Source organism: Meles meles, chromosome 11 (genome assembly GCF_922984935.1).
Source record: "Meles meles chromosome 11, mMelMel3.1 paternal haplotype, whole genome shotgun sequence".
Classification (NCBI taxonomy): Eukaryota; Metazoa; Chordata; class Mammalia; order Carnivora; family Mustelidae; genus Meles; species Meles meles.
This window is the reverse complement of record NC_060076.1, coordinates 30,540,243-30,555,209: the sequence shown is the minus strand read 5'-3', so window position 1 is coordinate 30,555,209 and position 14,967 is coordinate 30,540,243. Positions and strand designations below refer to the sequence as shown.

The following is a 14,967-nucleotide window of genomic DNA, read 5'->3' as shown; positions in this document are numbered from 1 at the left end:
CCTAAGCCAAAAACAACCAAAAAAATGCATTAATGTATAGACCCAATTTTATTTCAAATTTCCAGAAACTAGAGTTTACAGGTCATGGGGGGAAATCTCAACACAGTGTAACAGAGAAAATTTAGGTCTGAGTCCCTGGGTTCTGATTCTAGCCCTGCTATTAATGCATCGTGTAAGTTTCTCTGCACCTCTACTACTTAGTATGAGAAGGCTGACATAGATCAGTATCCCCAAAAAAGCCTGTCATTAAGTAGTACCTTTATGATTTAGCTATATCTGTGCCCTCTGGCCTATTTCTTGTAAGGCAAAGATGATCTTTACAAATGCCTCTCTGACAGCAGTGATGTTCTTAGTTAATTGCTTTATTCTTCCTCAGAAGCTTTATTACATTAAGTCTAGGTCCTGGGGCTTATCTTTCAGAAGAGAAGTTCTGCCTAGAGAGAAGGTCTGAGCCTTGACCAAGGTGGGAATGGATTGTGAGAAGCTAGAAAAAAAAGAAGATGAAGAAGAAAAAGAAAAGAAAGAAACTGGAATCTACAGAAGAAGGTTTTGTCCTGCTTCCAGTTTAGAGTTCTGGAAAGCAGAGTGAAACAGCACATCGTGTACATAGGCAAAAGGAGATAGCACATGCAAGTCTCCTTTTACACTCCTGGCATGTGAAAGAGTTTAGCAAGCTCCCAGATTCTCACGGTGATGGGCATGGAAGGCAGCTGAGAGCTGAAGGTCAGCAAGTCTGCCCTGATTGTTGCGGCCACATGTGAGCCGAACTTTTAGCAAAGGAGATGCAGTATATGCATCTGTCAGGGGCCTGACAGAAGACACAACTACATTTAGAGAATGTGCAAGGACAGGAAAAGCCAAGTGGACCAAATGCAGAAGGTGAGAGTGGGTTTGCCAGCTGGCCTGGACCATGCTATGAGTGAACCAGGTGCAGATATTTTATGGGTACACACAAGAGGTCAACCCTGAAAATCAAACCAGTTACATTTCCAAGAGGTCAGAGAAGTTGGCCAAGAATGGTTTTTGATCTGCCTTCTTGTCAATATTTGTAGTAGTGATATAGAACAGAATATATGAAAAAAAATTTTTTAAGACCTTCTTGGTTCTGAAAATCCACAAAATGTAAATCAAGGGATATAAAGCACAAACATCATATCTCATAAACATTTCATTCTTCCTAAAGTCTGGAAGAGGAAACAAAAGTAATTATACCCATTAAACCCACTATGTTAGCTATTATATAGCATATGGCATACATAACTAATGATGTAGCATCTAATCTATATAGTTATTATGTAGCATATACCGTAGGCGGTATTAGCCATTGCAATTACATGATTATTAGAGTCAAAGGAGTGACATAGTCTGATGAGGTGTGGGAAATGTAAAAACTTGTCTGAGTGAGAAAGGAGGGAGGCTAATAGCCTCACTCATCCTGAATGGAATGATTTCACTCTAAACAAAGGGAGTATCAGAAAGCAGATGAAAGAAAAAGAGTTTAGGCAGATACCGTGAAGCCTCTGTGTATTACTTCTGTTCCTCTAACTCCTTGTTGGTTCCCCCACCACACCTACAAAATCATTCAAAATACCTTTTTACTGGTTCATCTTCACTTGATTATCTACCTTCCACTTCCATCCATTGAAATTCAGTAGCTCATGGGGTGCCTGGGTGGCTCAGTCGTTAATCCTCTGTCTTCAGCTCAGGTCGTGATCCCAGGATCCTGGGATCGAGCCCCATATCGGGCTTCCTGCTCAGCCCTCTCCCACTCACCCTGCTTGTGTTTCCTCTCTCGCCCTGCTTGTGTTTCCTCTCTCGCTGTATCTCTCTCTGTCAAATAAATAAATAAAATGTTTAAAAAAAAAAAAAAGAAGTTCAGTAGATCAGGAATATGTGGACTGTGACTTGCCTGTTAGAGGAAATACGTCAAATTTGACCTTGGACAAAGTAATTTGGATCGTCCCACACCCAAGGTCATCAGACTATGCCCTGTGAGCTAGATCTAGCCAAAAGCCTGTTTTTCTACTGCCCACAAGCTAAGTGTGGCTTTTACATTGGCCAATGCTTAGAAAAAAAGAAAAAGAAAATTACTATTCCGTGACATGTAAAAATTATATGAAATGCAAATGTCAGTTTCCATAAATAAAGTTTAAATGGAACACAGCCATGAACATTCATTATGGCCTGTCTATGATGCTTTTGTGTTTGAATGGCAGAACTCAACAACAGTGACAGAGATTTAATGGCCCACAAAGCCGAAAATATTTGCCATGTAGAACCTTAGAGAAATTGTTTGCCAGCCCACAAGGTATACAACCCACAGCATCATGGCTCCTTTCTTAAAGTGCAATTCTGTGAACCGCGGATTGTTTCTTTTTCAAAATGCTGTACATTTTGACACAGATATTACTTTATTCTCTTCTCTTAGCTTTTGTTAAATTATTGATTTTAGGTTGACGCAATCATGTTACCCCCATATCAGCTTCCATATTGCCTCAAAATAATGTTTCCCAAGCTCTAGTTTCTCAATGGCAATGAAGTAACCATGAGTCATGAGCATATTTTCATATATGAGAAATCTAAACATATTTCATTTGAGTTTTAAGAAATCAAAAAATATCAACACCTGATTCTACTCATGTCTTGTTTTTAAAACCAGGGGATTCTGTCATTCATTTTGGTCATTTTTTTTCCCCACAAGACAATTGCTGTAATAATAAACCAGAATATTTTAGGGCAGGTAGAGCCATAAATGTATTTTTTAAAATATAAAACTCTCCAAGCATGATATTGGATTAAACGGAAACCGTTCTCCCTTTCCAAAGTCAAGACATGACCATTGTCAGTCACCCTCCTTCTTTCTTTTAGTATTACCTCCCACAATAAGAAATCAAAGATGTTGTTCCATGAAAATCAAGTGAAGGTCTGGTATTGCTGCTCTGTTCCTCAGGAATATCTTCTCAGAGTTGACTGGTCACAACTGGAACAAGGTGCTTCCTGAGAAACTTCTGGATCTCCTTCCAAGAATGCTCCTGGGCAGTGGCATGTGGGGTCACCTCTCCACCCCAGTGCATGAACAGGTGGAGACTGGAGATCTTTGAGGCACAGCACAGTGGGGAATAGGGAGGCTCTATCATGTGGCCTGCCCCAGGGTAAGATAGCAGGGTCCAGTTGTTCTTCCCGTATCTTCTCAGCTGTTGGGTGGCTTGCTCAGCACACCCTTTGCTGTTGAGATTCTTATCATCTTCTCCCACAATGAAAAGGAAATGTCCCTGGGCCTTTTCAATGGGGAGCAGAGAAGTCTCACTGGCTTCACGTCTAGCTTCCTCAAAGCTGTGCTGGAACTCTGCTAACCCCAAGGCATTGATGGACAGCGATTGTGGAGAGAGGGCTAAGGGCTTACTTATCTGACCGCGATATACCTGTGGAATTCTCAATATGAAGTTGGGCCCATTAATAAGCACAGTAGCTGTTACTTGTTTTAGCTGAATAGCCATGGAGAGTCCAATCTCTGCACCTTTGCTTATGGAAACTATGCCAATGCCTGGGCCGAGGACCTAAAAATAATGGAAATGAGATGTTGATTCTGTCTACCATTTAGCAAAATGCTACCATCTCAAATAACCAAGAACTTGAATGGCCAGTAGGAGCCAAGCAAGGACTAATCCCACCCACATGCCCAGTTCTAGAGTTCTGGAATACATGATGAATGTTCAAAGGAAATACTCCTTCAAGAACATGTCAGGCCTGGGCGCCTGGGTGGCTCAGTGGGTTAAGCCTCTGCCTTCGGCTCAGGTCATGATCTCAGGGTCCTGGGATCGAGCCCCGCATCGGGCTCTCTGCTCAGCAGGGAGCCTGCTTCTCCCCTCTCTCTCTGCCTGCCTCTCTGCCTACTTGTGATCTCTCTCTCTGTCAAATAAATAAATAAAATCTTAAAAAAAAAAAAAAAAGAACATGTCAGGCCTTCCAAATTAAGTACTATGGATTCAGCGTGGTGTTAGGCACTGAGTTTAAAATGCCCTAAAGAAATACCAATGTAGTAGGAAAAAGAAGAAAAAGGCTCATAACTCGTGTGAATAACATAAGTCAAGTTACAGCTGATCGGTCAACGCTGTTGTACCAATTCTAGGATCTCTAGAAGTCCAGAGAAAAGGGTACGCTATAGGAAAAGACTGAGAAAGAAGATGAGTTTAGTATAACAGAGGATGGAAATGTGAGCAGAGGATTCTCCCTCTGCCGTGGTTTCCCTGGAAGCTTTCTCCTTTAGAGAAAGGTTTCATAAAGGAGACCTGGCTCAGCTTCCTCTTCCGCCTTCAGTCATCAAGCAGGCATTTTTTAAAAAGATTTATTTATTTGATAGAGAGAGAGAGAAAGAGCATACACAAGCAGGCAGAGAAGTAGGCAGAGGGAGAGGGAGAAGCAGATTCCTCTGCTGAGCAGGAAATCCTGATGGGGGCGGCTTGATCCCAGGACCCTGGAATCATGACCTAAGATCATGACTCAATGACTGAGCCACCCAGGTGCCCCCAAGCAAGCAATTTTAGATTGTCCACCCTGTACTAACCACCGGAGGACACAGAGGGGATAAAAGGTGTAAGCCATCTCTTATCATCAAGGAACTCAACTGCCAGATGGAGAGACAGGAAGGAAAAAACCAGACAATTAGAGTAGCTTACAGATTCTGCAATATAAGAATGCACATAGGCAAGGTTGCCAACCCAGATTACTAGGGAATAAGGCAGGATCAGGGAAAGATTCTCAGAGGAAATGGGCTACAATTTGATCTTTACACACACACACACACACACACACACACACACACACACAAGGAACAAACAAGAAGGAAAGGTATTGTATGCTGTGTATTGGACACCAATAAGAACCATTCTCTTTTTCTTTTATGGGGCATGTATCCAGTCCCAGTGGGTAAATTCTGATGGATCTGAACCTATTCCCCTTTGCAATATGCATTTTTTCAACCTCTTTGGAAGGCCAATACATTCTACCTGAGGTCCTATCCTGTATATTAAGAGGGGTGACTGGAGGGGCACCTGGGTGGCTCAGTTGGTTAAGCGGCTGCCTTCGGCTCAGGTCATGATCCCAGCATCCTGGAATCGAGTCCCACATCGGGCTCCTTGCTCGGCAGGGAGTCTGCTTCTCCCTCTGCCTGCCACTCTGTCTGCCTGTGCTCGCTCTCCCCCTCTTTCTCTGAAAAATAACTAAAATCTTTAAAAAAAAAATAATGTTTAAAAAAAAAAGAGAGGGGTGACTGGAATCATCTCCTTTCGAATTAAAAAGACCTTTCAAGCTCTGAAGTTCTACGTCTTAATACTAAAGATACAGAGTCACAGTTACAGCAATGAAAGGTGAGAACTCAGAATGGATTTGGCCAGGGAAGACAAAGTAAAAGGAAGTATAACACGGATCAACAACAACAAGTGACTCAGTTATGTGCAGACTTTTGGCGGAACACCAGCTCTTGTTATAACTTCTGCCACAAGATCCCAAATTTGGGATCAGGGAATTTAGAATTCTTAGAAGACACTTAAAATCAACAGATGGAGAAATAAGATCTATAAGGAATTGAAAGGTGGGTGGTCTGTCTTCTCACAGCAGAGAGAGCATGAAGCAGGCTTAGTGACAGTAGTAAGAGCCTAGGAAAGAAATCTGGTTTCCAAGTCTCATTAGTCATTGACTAACTTTGGGAAGTCATTAGTCATTGGCTGACTTTGGGAAGAACGCTGAGGGAAAAGTCATGCAGCAAGTATAAGGGCAAGCAGGCTAAGAAAGTGATCAGCAGAATCACAGAACCTCCTCATTTCTCATCTAAGCCAAGCAGAAAACTCAGCACGATATAGCTATTTAAAAATTCAATGCATCAGTAGATTGTTAGTGATTATTGCTCATCTTATTACTGTAATTCTGATCATATTTTCGATGATCCTTTATATGAAATAGGGTGTGGTACAGAGACTTCATTTTACTTAGATCAGTTCTTTTTTTTAGATTTTATTTATTTATTTGTTTGAGAAAGCATGAAGGAGGGAAGTGCTGAGCAGGGAGTCTGATGTGGGACTCCACCCTAAAACCCCGGGGTCATGATCTGAACTGACTGAGCCACCCAGATACCCATAGAGCAATTTTTTGTTTTAAAGATTTTATTTATTTGATACAGACACAGTGAGAGAGGGAACACGGCAGGGGGAGTGGGAGAAGCAGGCTTCCCATAAGCAGGGAGCCCAATGTGGGGCTAGATCCCAGGACCCTGGGACCCTCTGGGGTCATGACCTGGGCTAAAGGAAGATGCTTAAGCAGCTGAGGCACCCAGGTGTCCAAGACACAATGGTTTTAGATGCACATGGAACTGAATTGCATTTCTGGCTCTATCCCATCTGGTTGTGGGAATGTGGACAAGCTACCCTTGTAACACTTGTAACTAACCCTTTCTAACCCTGAATCTCTTCATCTATTAAATACTATGGTGGTGATGCTATTTCGTAAGGTTCTTGTGAGAAGTAAAGGGGATAATACAAGTGAAGAGCTTACTAGAGTAATTGGCAATACACATCCTCAATAAATGTAATTCTTATTATTATCACCTTCTCTGATTATTACTAAGTCACCAGACTCTACCAGACAGATAATCTTCCTTTGAGGAGTGAGTCTGATTTTTAGTTATTGGAGAGGACTTAACTATAATGCTGTAGAACTTCCCAATCCATACCTTCTTTAAGTTCTAAAATGTGCTGTTTCTGCTATATTACAGTTGCTGCATGTTATCCCTTGTTAATTGCTGATGTTTTTTTCTTTTTCTTTTTTTTTTAAAGATTTTATTTATTTATTTGACAGACAGAGATCACAAGTAGGCAGAGAGGCAGGCAAAGAGAGAAGAAAGGAAGCAGGCTCCCCACCGAGCAGGGAGCCCGATGTGGGGTTCGATCCCAGGACCCCGAGATCATGACCTGAGCTGAAGGCAGAGGCTTAACCCACTGAGCCACCCAGGCACTCCTGATATTTTTTTTCTTAATGAGAATTGCTCAGGGCATCTGGGTAAATAAATAAAATCTTTAAAATAAATGAAGCCATTGTGTTTTGATTCCATCATGGACACAGGCTAACTTCCCATTTTGTCTTTTGAGCAAAAAACATTGGGTGGGAAAGAAATCATGTGAATAAGATGGCTATGTCATAGAACTTCCAGCTCACTGAGGAGAATCATACTTGGAAGTTAAGGGAAGCCACAGGGTGTAATGATTATTTGAAAACAGGGACCAAGAGGCACCTGGGTGGCTCAGTTGTTAAGCACCTGTCTTTGGCTTGGGTCATGGTTCCAGAGTCCAGGGATCAAGGCCGAATTGGGCTCCCTGCTTGGCAGGGAGCCTGCTTCTCTCTCTTCCACTCCCCCTGCTTCTGTTCCCTATCTCGCCATGTGTCTCCCTCTGTCAAAAAAATAAACACAATCTTTAAACAAACAAACAGGGACTAAAAGAAAAGGCAAAAATTACCTTAGGGTGTCTCAGGAGAAAGTTGACAGCTTCCTCAAAATAATCTAATTCTGTCTTTTCTGGTTGGGCAGGCAAATCTTCATAGTTAAAGTAAGCCAAGGCCAAGGAGGCAAAGCCACGACTGGCCAGGAGACTGGCCCGGTACTCAACCAGTCCACCAATACCACCAAACAAGTCAATTATCCCTGGGAAACGGCCCTCTCCTGAGAAAGAAAAAACAAAACAAAGCTGAGGTTAAGGGGAAGGGAAGAAAAAGAGAAGAAAAATACGACAACACGAAGAAATGCATCACAAATTCTGGAATTGAAGCATAAATTTTCAGTAGAATCCTCAAGTTTCCAGTCTTGTATCTGGGGCAGAACTAAAGCTGATTGAATACGTTAATGGAGCACAATATCGGGAAGGTTGATTGGGAGCCCTGTTCACTGACAAGTTTAATCTCTGTAGCCAAGGGGTCCTGAGGACTCACAGTGGTTCATTTCTATAGTATTGGAGTAAAGAAAGCCATTGAAACTAGGCAAGTGCTTTTTAACCTATGAAAAGATACACAATTGAGCTTTAGGAAATCAATGAAGGTCCTGAAAATATATGCAAAATACAGATTTAAATGGGTTTTTCTTTCTTTCTTTTTTTTTTTTTAAGAGAGAAAGCATGCAAGCTGGGATGGGGTGGCACGGGGAGGTGCAGAGGGAAAGGGAGAACTCTTAAGCAGGCTCCCTGCTCGGCAGGGAGCCTGACAGGGGGCTCAGGCTCAGGACCCTGAGATATGACCTGAGCCGAAACCAAGAGTAGGACGCTTAACCAACTGAGCCACTCAGGGACCCCTATGTGTGTATTTTACTAATGAAAGCCTCTACAGATTTAATTGAATTCTCAAAGTATATATAACTCAGAAAAGGGGGGGGGCTTCAAAATATATGACTTCAAAGAAAGCTATTGAAATGACTGTTAGCTAAAATCTGGACTTCACACTGCTTTCTTCCACTCACTCATCTGACAACACAGTGACAAAATCTTGCAGCCAAGCAGATGTAAATGATAAGCCCTTCTGATGAAGTTCCAGAACCTAAGTCAGGTTCGGTGGGGTGAGGTTCGGAGCCAACGACTAAGAAAGAATTCTTAAGATGTCTCTGGTGCAAAATGGTGGTTTATTAAAGCAGGGGGACAGGACCCGTGGGCAGACAGAGATGCAGCTGCCACGGGTTGTGAGGGATGGCAGGTTAAGTACCCTGCGGTTGGGGGAAGGTGAGGGGAAGGGAGGTTTCAACGGAGTTTTCATATGGTAAAGAGGGCCTACAAGGTGCCCGTTGTATCCCGTTGTATCCTGGAGGTCTTTGGGATATTTGATCAATGTTGTCTTTTGATCCCAGCTTGATCAATGTTGTCTTTTGGCAAGCCATTAACATCAAGATAGCTGGGAGATTCCTGGCGGAATGTCACATTTCTGCTATCAAGCGTCTTTGTTAGAGAGACTTAGATTCAGAAGATTCAGAAGAGATTTAATTATATTTACATTTCCTTCTACCTCAGCCTCCTTCAGTTTTGTGTATGGAGGGGAGGGAGACCTTAGGGCTTGAGGAACTGAGTTATTTGCCTCTGGAAATTATCAATAGCACAAGGTAACTTCTTTGTTTGTAGATCTCTAGGACATTTGTAAACCAAGGGGAACTATTTGTTTCTCATTTATGGCGGTCAGGGGTGCCTGAGGAATGTCACACACACTACCAAGGGGAGCGGGTGGAGAGGGGGTGCACGGTGCCAGCTTTTGCTTTGTCCTCAGCCAGCCTTCTGCTCCCTCATCACTTCCATGTGACAACAATCTGTTTATTCCTTGCAACTTAATACTGGTAAAAAGTAGGGATGGTCAGAGTGTCATTCTACACACGCTCTGTGTAGGCAGCTAGCTTTCTAAATAAAGCAAAAAAAAAAAATTATGATGCACTTCTTGGAAGCACTCTATTCTCTGGTAAGTGATTTTAACGGAGGTAGACTTGTCCCATCCATGGGGGCACCTGGCTGGCTAAGTCAGTAGCACAGGCGACTCTTGATCTTGGGGTTGAGTTCAAGCCCCATGTTAGTACTTAAAGAGATAAGTAAGTGAGATGTTACTTAAAAATAAATTTTTTTTTAAAAAGAGTGACTTGATTTAAAGGATTTTGGGAATTTTCAAAACAAAACGTTGCTATGTTTTCTCACCTTGAGAAAGGGAGCAATAAAATGGTACTAAATATATCTTGGCTTTAAAATACCACTTCAAGGAGCGCCTGGGTGGCTCAGTTGCTTAAGCGAGTGTTTTCGGCTCAGGTCATGATCCCAGGGTCCTGGCATGGAGCCCCATGTCAGGCTCCTTGCTTGGCAGGGAGCCTGCTTCTCCCTCTCCCTCTGCCTGGTACTCTGCCTGCTTGTGCGCGTGCTCTCTTTCTCTCTCTCCCCCTCTCTGTCAAATAAATAAAATAAAATAAAATAAAATTTTAAAAATACCGCTTCAATAAATGAATACAGTTGCTTTTCATCTCCTGATTGCCAGGAGGAGGGAGGACTTAAGAGTAATGAGCCTCTGATCATGGAAGAATGTTGTAGTTGAGAATTGTTTCGAGACCTGACTCCATCCTCTTTTGGCCCCACACAGCTCAAAGCTCTTTCGTATCCCCACAGAACAAGCAGGACACACAGAACAGCAGTATCCGAGAGGATTCACCAAAAGTACCCTCTAACCCAGCACATCATCCCCAGGTGATGGGGATATCACTGATATGTAGATTTTTTAATTGAGGTGGAATAGAAGAGGCACAGACATTTGTACCACTTACTTTCCCATCCCTACACACAATGATGTTGTCTCTATGCTAATTGCTAGGTGTACAAATACTGAGATTTATGACTACATGTGTCAGGATGATTTTGGAAAGGGAAGTTTTTATTCCTTCTACATCATCTATAACTCTATGCTGTCAGGAACCACCTTGAACACTTCAGGCTTCCTTTACCCATCTCACTTCTACATGTTTCTGTTCCTGAAAGCAGAGAGAGAGAGGCAGTACATCCTGAGGATACGATGGCTGTGTCTCAGATCGAAGCTCATGCCTAAAGAAGGGGCTCTCAGACACACCTGAGACCTGGACCTGTCGAGGGCTACTTCTGGGAAATTGACTTTGCTTCACTCAGTCCCACAATAAACCCTGAGAAATGTACCAGTACACGTTTTGAACCACTTATTGGTATGTGGAGATCACTGTGGGAAACAGACTTTTCTGGTAGGGACCATGTTGTGTATCTGTGGATGTATGGAACATCCTATAAATAGGCAACATTTATGGAACTAGAGGGTATAGTGTCTCTTTGCATCCTCTATATTTGTTGCAACATTTCAGTCCATTGTATCATCAGCTTATTCGATGCAATGACCTACAGCTAAGTTGAAACTCAGGCAAGACAGAACTCCCAAAAGAAGCCGGGACACGCTATCAGGAGGTAAATCTTCAGGTAGTGGCCTTTAACACAGATGGATTTCACATAAATCCAAAGCTATGAAACTCCATAATGCAGGGACTCCATAAACTGCATATAGCCATATCCTTAGACAAGCTCCAGAAATGTTGAGATCCAACTTGAATTGGAATGGGGCCTCACCATACTCTTGTTCTGACCCAGAGTTAGCCCTGATTCTAAGGCTGGAAAGGACTATACTATGTACTATCCATATCCAAGTTAAACCTCTAGAAGGATTAGGCACTGGAAAGAGGAAACACAAGGATGACAGTAACCAGGTTAATTTTACTCACCAGGAGGGAGGAAGAAGGCTCCCCGAAGGTTGCCTTCTCGAACTTGGATCCGTTTGACACCAGGTGCTACATACCATCTCTCCAAAGTCAGGCTGACTTTTGGAGCAGTGGTGGCGATGTCGATTAATTGTAAATGTGAATCATAAAGTTTTATTTGGACCAGGAAGGGGCTATTCATCACATCTCTTTTCACCAATTTCATTAAAAATTTTTCAGGTTTCAGGGACCAGAAGAGACCCATAGGGTGGACTCCGATGTAGTCACCTCCCAGTGAAGGGGCCTGCTGCAGGTCTACCTCCCCAGCTTCATTGGCCTTATAGTAGGCTTGAGAATGAAACAGGTTCCCCTTCTCATCTGCCAGGGATGCCTGAAGAATCACTACTTGAAAGGGAGGCAGGCCAGTAGCACGAATGTGCACGGGTTCATCAATAAGTGCACTTTCAGGGGTAGCTGTCAGCTGAATCATTGTTATAATGAGGCACCTGGGATGATTCTCAGTGGTGTTTGTAGTAAGACCTGGATGTAAAAAATATATACATGGGAAAATTAAATAAGGCAATGATAAGATTAATGAAAGGTGAACTGGACCAGGAATCTGGCTGCTTGGGATTCAGCTCTAAAAATATCCTGATATAGGGGCACCTCGGTGGCTCAGTCCTTAGATGTCTGCCTTCGGCTGGGGTTGTCATCCCAGGGTCCTGGGATGGAGCCCCGCATCAGGCTCTCTGCTCAGTGGGGAGCCTGCTTCCCCCTCTCTCTCTCTGCCTGCCTCTCTGCTTACTTGTGATCTCTCTCAAAATAAACAAACAAACAAATAAATAAACAAACAAGTAAATACAAGCTTAAAATAAATAAATAATAAATAAAAATATCCTGATATTATCTGCAAGTGCAAGATACCGGAGAGTTTTTAGCAAACATGTGGAAGTAGATGCATTTTATGGTAATTATGAACCAGGGTGGAGGAAGCAGCAGCCAAATAGGCACAAATGGTATTAGCACATCCAAGAAAGATCTCACAATTGGCCATCCAGAGCCCTTGAAAAATTAACTGCAGTAGAGAACAAGAGTGAGATGTGCGTCTGAAAATCAGGTTTCTTGGGGCGCCTGGGTGACTCAGTCGGTTAAAGTTCTGAGTCTTGATTTCAGCTCAGGTCATGATTGCAGGGTCCCGGGATAGAGCCCCATGTCAGGCTCCCTGCTCAGCACAGAGTCTGCTTGTCCTTCGCCCTCTGCTCACCCCACTTGCAGTCTCTTCCTCACTCTCTCAAATAATTAAATAAATAAATACTCTTCTTAAAGAAAACAGGGAATTTGTTAAACATCTACATATACGGAACTGGTGACTCTACTACTAAGAGAGCATGAAAACCAGACAAATCTTCCCAAAAGAATGAGGACAAAATATTTGGGGAGAACAAGGAGGCTGACACACGTGTTACTCTCTAAAGAGAAAATACTCACAGCTTCGTAGTTAGGCTTATCCAGTCATAAGCAAAACCAGATGCTGACAGAACCTTCAGGTACAGAAAAATTTGCTAAGTTTTTCATAATCTCCATCTTAAAGATTAAGGAATGCCTTTCTCCTTTGGATTAGTGTGAAGAAAGTCACAAAAATGGACATTGTTCCCATTCTAATAACCTATACTTACCTGGATAAAGACAAAATGAAATTTTTTTGTTTTCTTAAACTCATTAGATTGCCAGGAATCTAAATGAATTAAACTCCAGTGAGTGATATGTTCCTCCTACGAGAGAGGAAACTTTCTCTTCTACAGAGTGATTTCATCTATGATAAAACACCAAAAAAGAATCCCCCATAAAGAAAAATGAGGAGAAATGAACAGAACATTTAATGCAATTTTAATGGATGTGTGCAGGCTGTTTTGATAGATTAGAATTATGAGAGATCCCAGCCAGAGTACTTCTTCAAGTGCCAACTCTTAAGGATTTGGCCACATGCTCTAGGACAATACATCAAAGAATGATAGCAGAGGCATGAGCTGGGAGAAATCTGTCTGAGGCATTGCAAGTCTTTCGTATAAAGCAAAGCAGCTAACTTCCAAAGGAAGGGGGAGAGAGCCAAATAGAGAGGTTTCCCTGGGCTTAGAAAGCCAGGAGTGGGACTATAGAGCAAAGAAATTTCCGTAGTGACCCTTTTTCTAGAAGAATTCTAAATCAGAGAGAAATATCCTACAGTTAGAAAAGCTAGCAACATGGCCATAAAAAGCCAAAGATACCTTGAGAAGTTCACTAATGCTTAGCCCGCAGTTTCTTCTAATGAGGAAGACCTAATCCCATACCCAGAAATATCTGAAGGCAGTGGTACACCGACTCAGATAAAGCAGCAGTGGGGCACCTGGACGGCTCAGTGGGTTAAAGCCTCTGCCTTGGGCTCAGGTCATGATGTCAGGGTCCTGGAATTGAACCCAGCATTGGGCTCTCTGCTCAGCAGGGAGCCTGCCTGCCCCCCTCTCTCTGTCTGCTTGTGATTTCTGTCTGTCAAATAAATAAATAAAATCTTTAAAAAAAAAAAAAAGCAGCAGCAAGCAAGCCCAGACCCAGGTCAACCATAGGTCAGATGGGTTCAGCCTTTAGTTCTTTTTTTTTAAATTTTTTAAGATTTTATTTATTTATTTGACAGACAGGTCACAAGTAGGCAGAGAGGCAGGCAGAGAGAGAGGAAGGGAAGCAGGCTCCTCACTGAGCAGAGCCCCATGATACCAGGACCCTGGGATCACTACCTGAGCTGAAGACAGAGGCTTTAACCTGCTGAGCCACCTAGGTGCCCCTCAGCCTTTAATTCTAACATCCTGACGTAGGGCTTTGCTCTTTTCTTGAGGTAAATATTACTTGTTCTGGTCATTCTTTTATATGAAATATCTGGAGTATGATTGTAAATATTATAAGACACAAGAGAATCAAGAAAATTGATCCATGATGATGATGAAAGCAAACAGTCCATAACAAGAGGCACAGAAATAGCCAAGAGAGTAGAATGATTAGAAAGGAACTTTGTTGTGGTGTTTTGTTTTGTTTTTTCGTTTTGGTGGGGGTGGTTTAGAAGACATAGAGAGCACCCTTTCCCTTGCCTGTGCTCTTTCTGTCTCTCTCTCAAATAAATGAAATCTTAAAAAAATGTCTTTAATATGTATACACACATACACATGTGTGTATTTAAATGCACTTAAAAGACCTTAAAATAAAAATAATAATGTCTCCTGGGGTTTAAAGAACATAGAAATATAACAACAAAAATGTGGAAATACAGTTAATAGAATTATATTAAGATTATTATCTTATTATTTTTCAAGCAGTACAAGATTATTTGCAGGCAGACTGTAACAATTTAAAGGCACTATTAGGAGCTCAGCCAAGCCCAGAAGACAGAGAAAGCAGAGCAACTTAGGTGTTAGAGTAGCTGATGAAAGCAGCAAGCTGAAAACAAGAGTCAAGCTTTTAATCACTTACTGTGCGGAAGAAAGTGCCTGACCAAGATAAGGATCAAGGGTCTGAAGTCGGCAGGTCAGCCAGATGTGGGGGTGGGTTCGCTATTGAAGGAGCCCCAAACCAAGGATCCAGCAGTTCTGAACTCAGAGTGAGGGGAAGACTAGAAGTAGAAAAGAACTGGCTGCTGAATGAGAGTGAAAGAAAATGTCTTCCAGCATCCCTCCTTCTTG

The 14,967-nt window shown here is 42.4% G+C and overlaps 2 protein-coding genes across 4 annotated transcripts in view; both read right to left on the bottom strand.

The window, feature by feature from the left end:
- The window catches only part of LOC123952907 (acyl-coenzyme A amino acid N-acyltransferase 2-like), an 18,870-nt gene extending 17,152 nt beyond the window's left edge, over window positions 1-1,718 (bottom strand). The window contains exon 1 of one of the 2 annotated variants that reach the window (XM_046022555.1): window positions 1,592-1,718. The gene's annotated coding sequence lies outside the window, so the exon portion shown is untranslated. The remainder of the gene's footprint in view (window positions 1-1,591) is intronic. The other variant, XM_046022553.1, reaches the window with a different exon arrangement.
- On the bottom strand, window positions 30-14,967 carry LOC123952906 (bile acid-CoA:amino acid N-acyltransferase-like). 2 transcript variants are annotated; one of them, XM_046022552.1, is made up of 5 exons: window positions 14,759-14,967; window positions 12,940-12,998; window positions 11,288-11,803; window positions 7,506-7,708; window positions 2,730-3,557 (listed from the first exon to the last, which is right to left on the bottom strand). In XM_046022552.1, exons 3-5 carry the CDS (start codon window positions 11,751-11,753, stop codon window positions 2,961-2,963), a joined length of 1,266 nt encoding a protein of 421 aa, XP_045878508.1. In that variant the 5' UTR covers window positions 11,754-11,803; window positions 12,940-12,998; window positions 14,759-14,967; the 3' UTR covers window positions 2,730-2,960. The 2 variants fall into 2 exon arrangements, with proteins under 2 accessions (XP_045878507.1, XP_045878508.1); XM_046022551.1 differs by lacking the exon at window positions 12,940-12,998 and having other exon boundaries at window positions 30-3,557.

Excerpts from the sequence above, each read along its gene's own strand:
- LOC123952906 (XM_046022551.1), bottom strand. The coding sequence starts at position 11,753 with ATGATTCAGCTGACAGCTACCCCTGAAAGTGCACTTATTGATGAACCC. Across the intron at positions 7,709-11,287 it reads AGCCTTCTTCCTCCCTCCTG|GAGAGGGCCGTTTCCCAGGG; the intron begins GTGAGTAAAATT and ends TTTCTTTCTCAG. Across the intron at positions 3,558-7,505 it reads TTCTCCTGAGACACCCTAAG|GTCCTCGGCCCAGGCATTGG; the intron begins GTAATTTTTGCC and ends CATTATTTTTAG.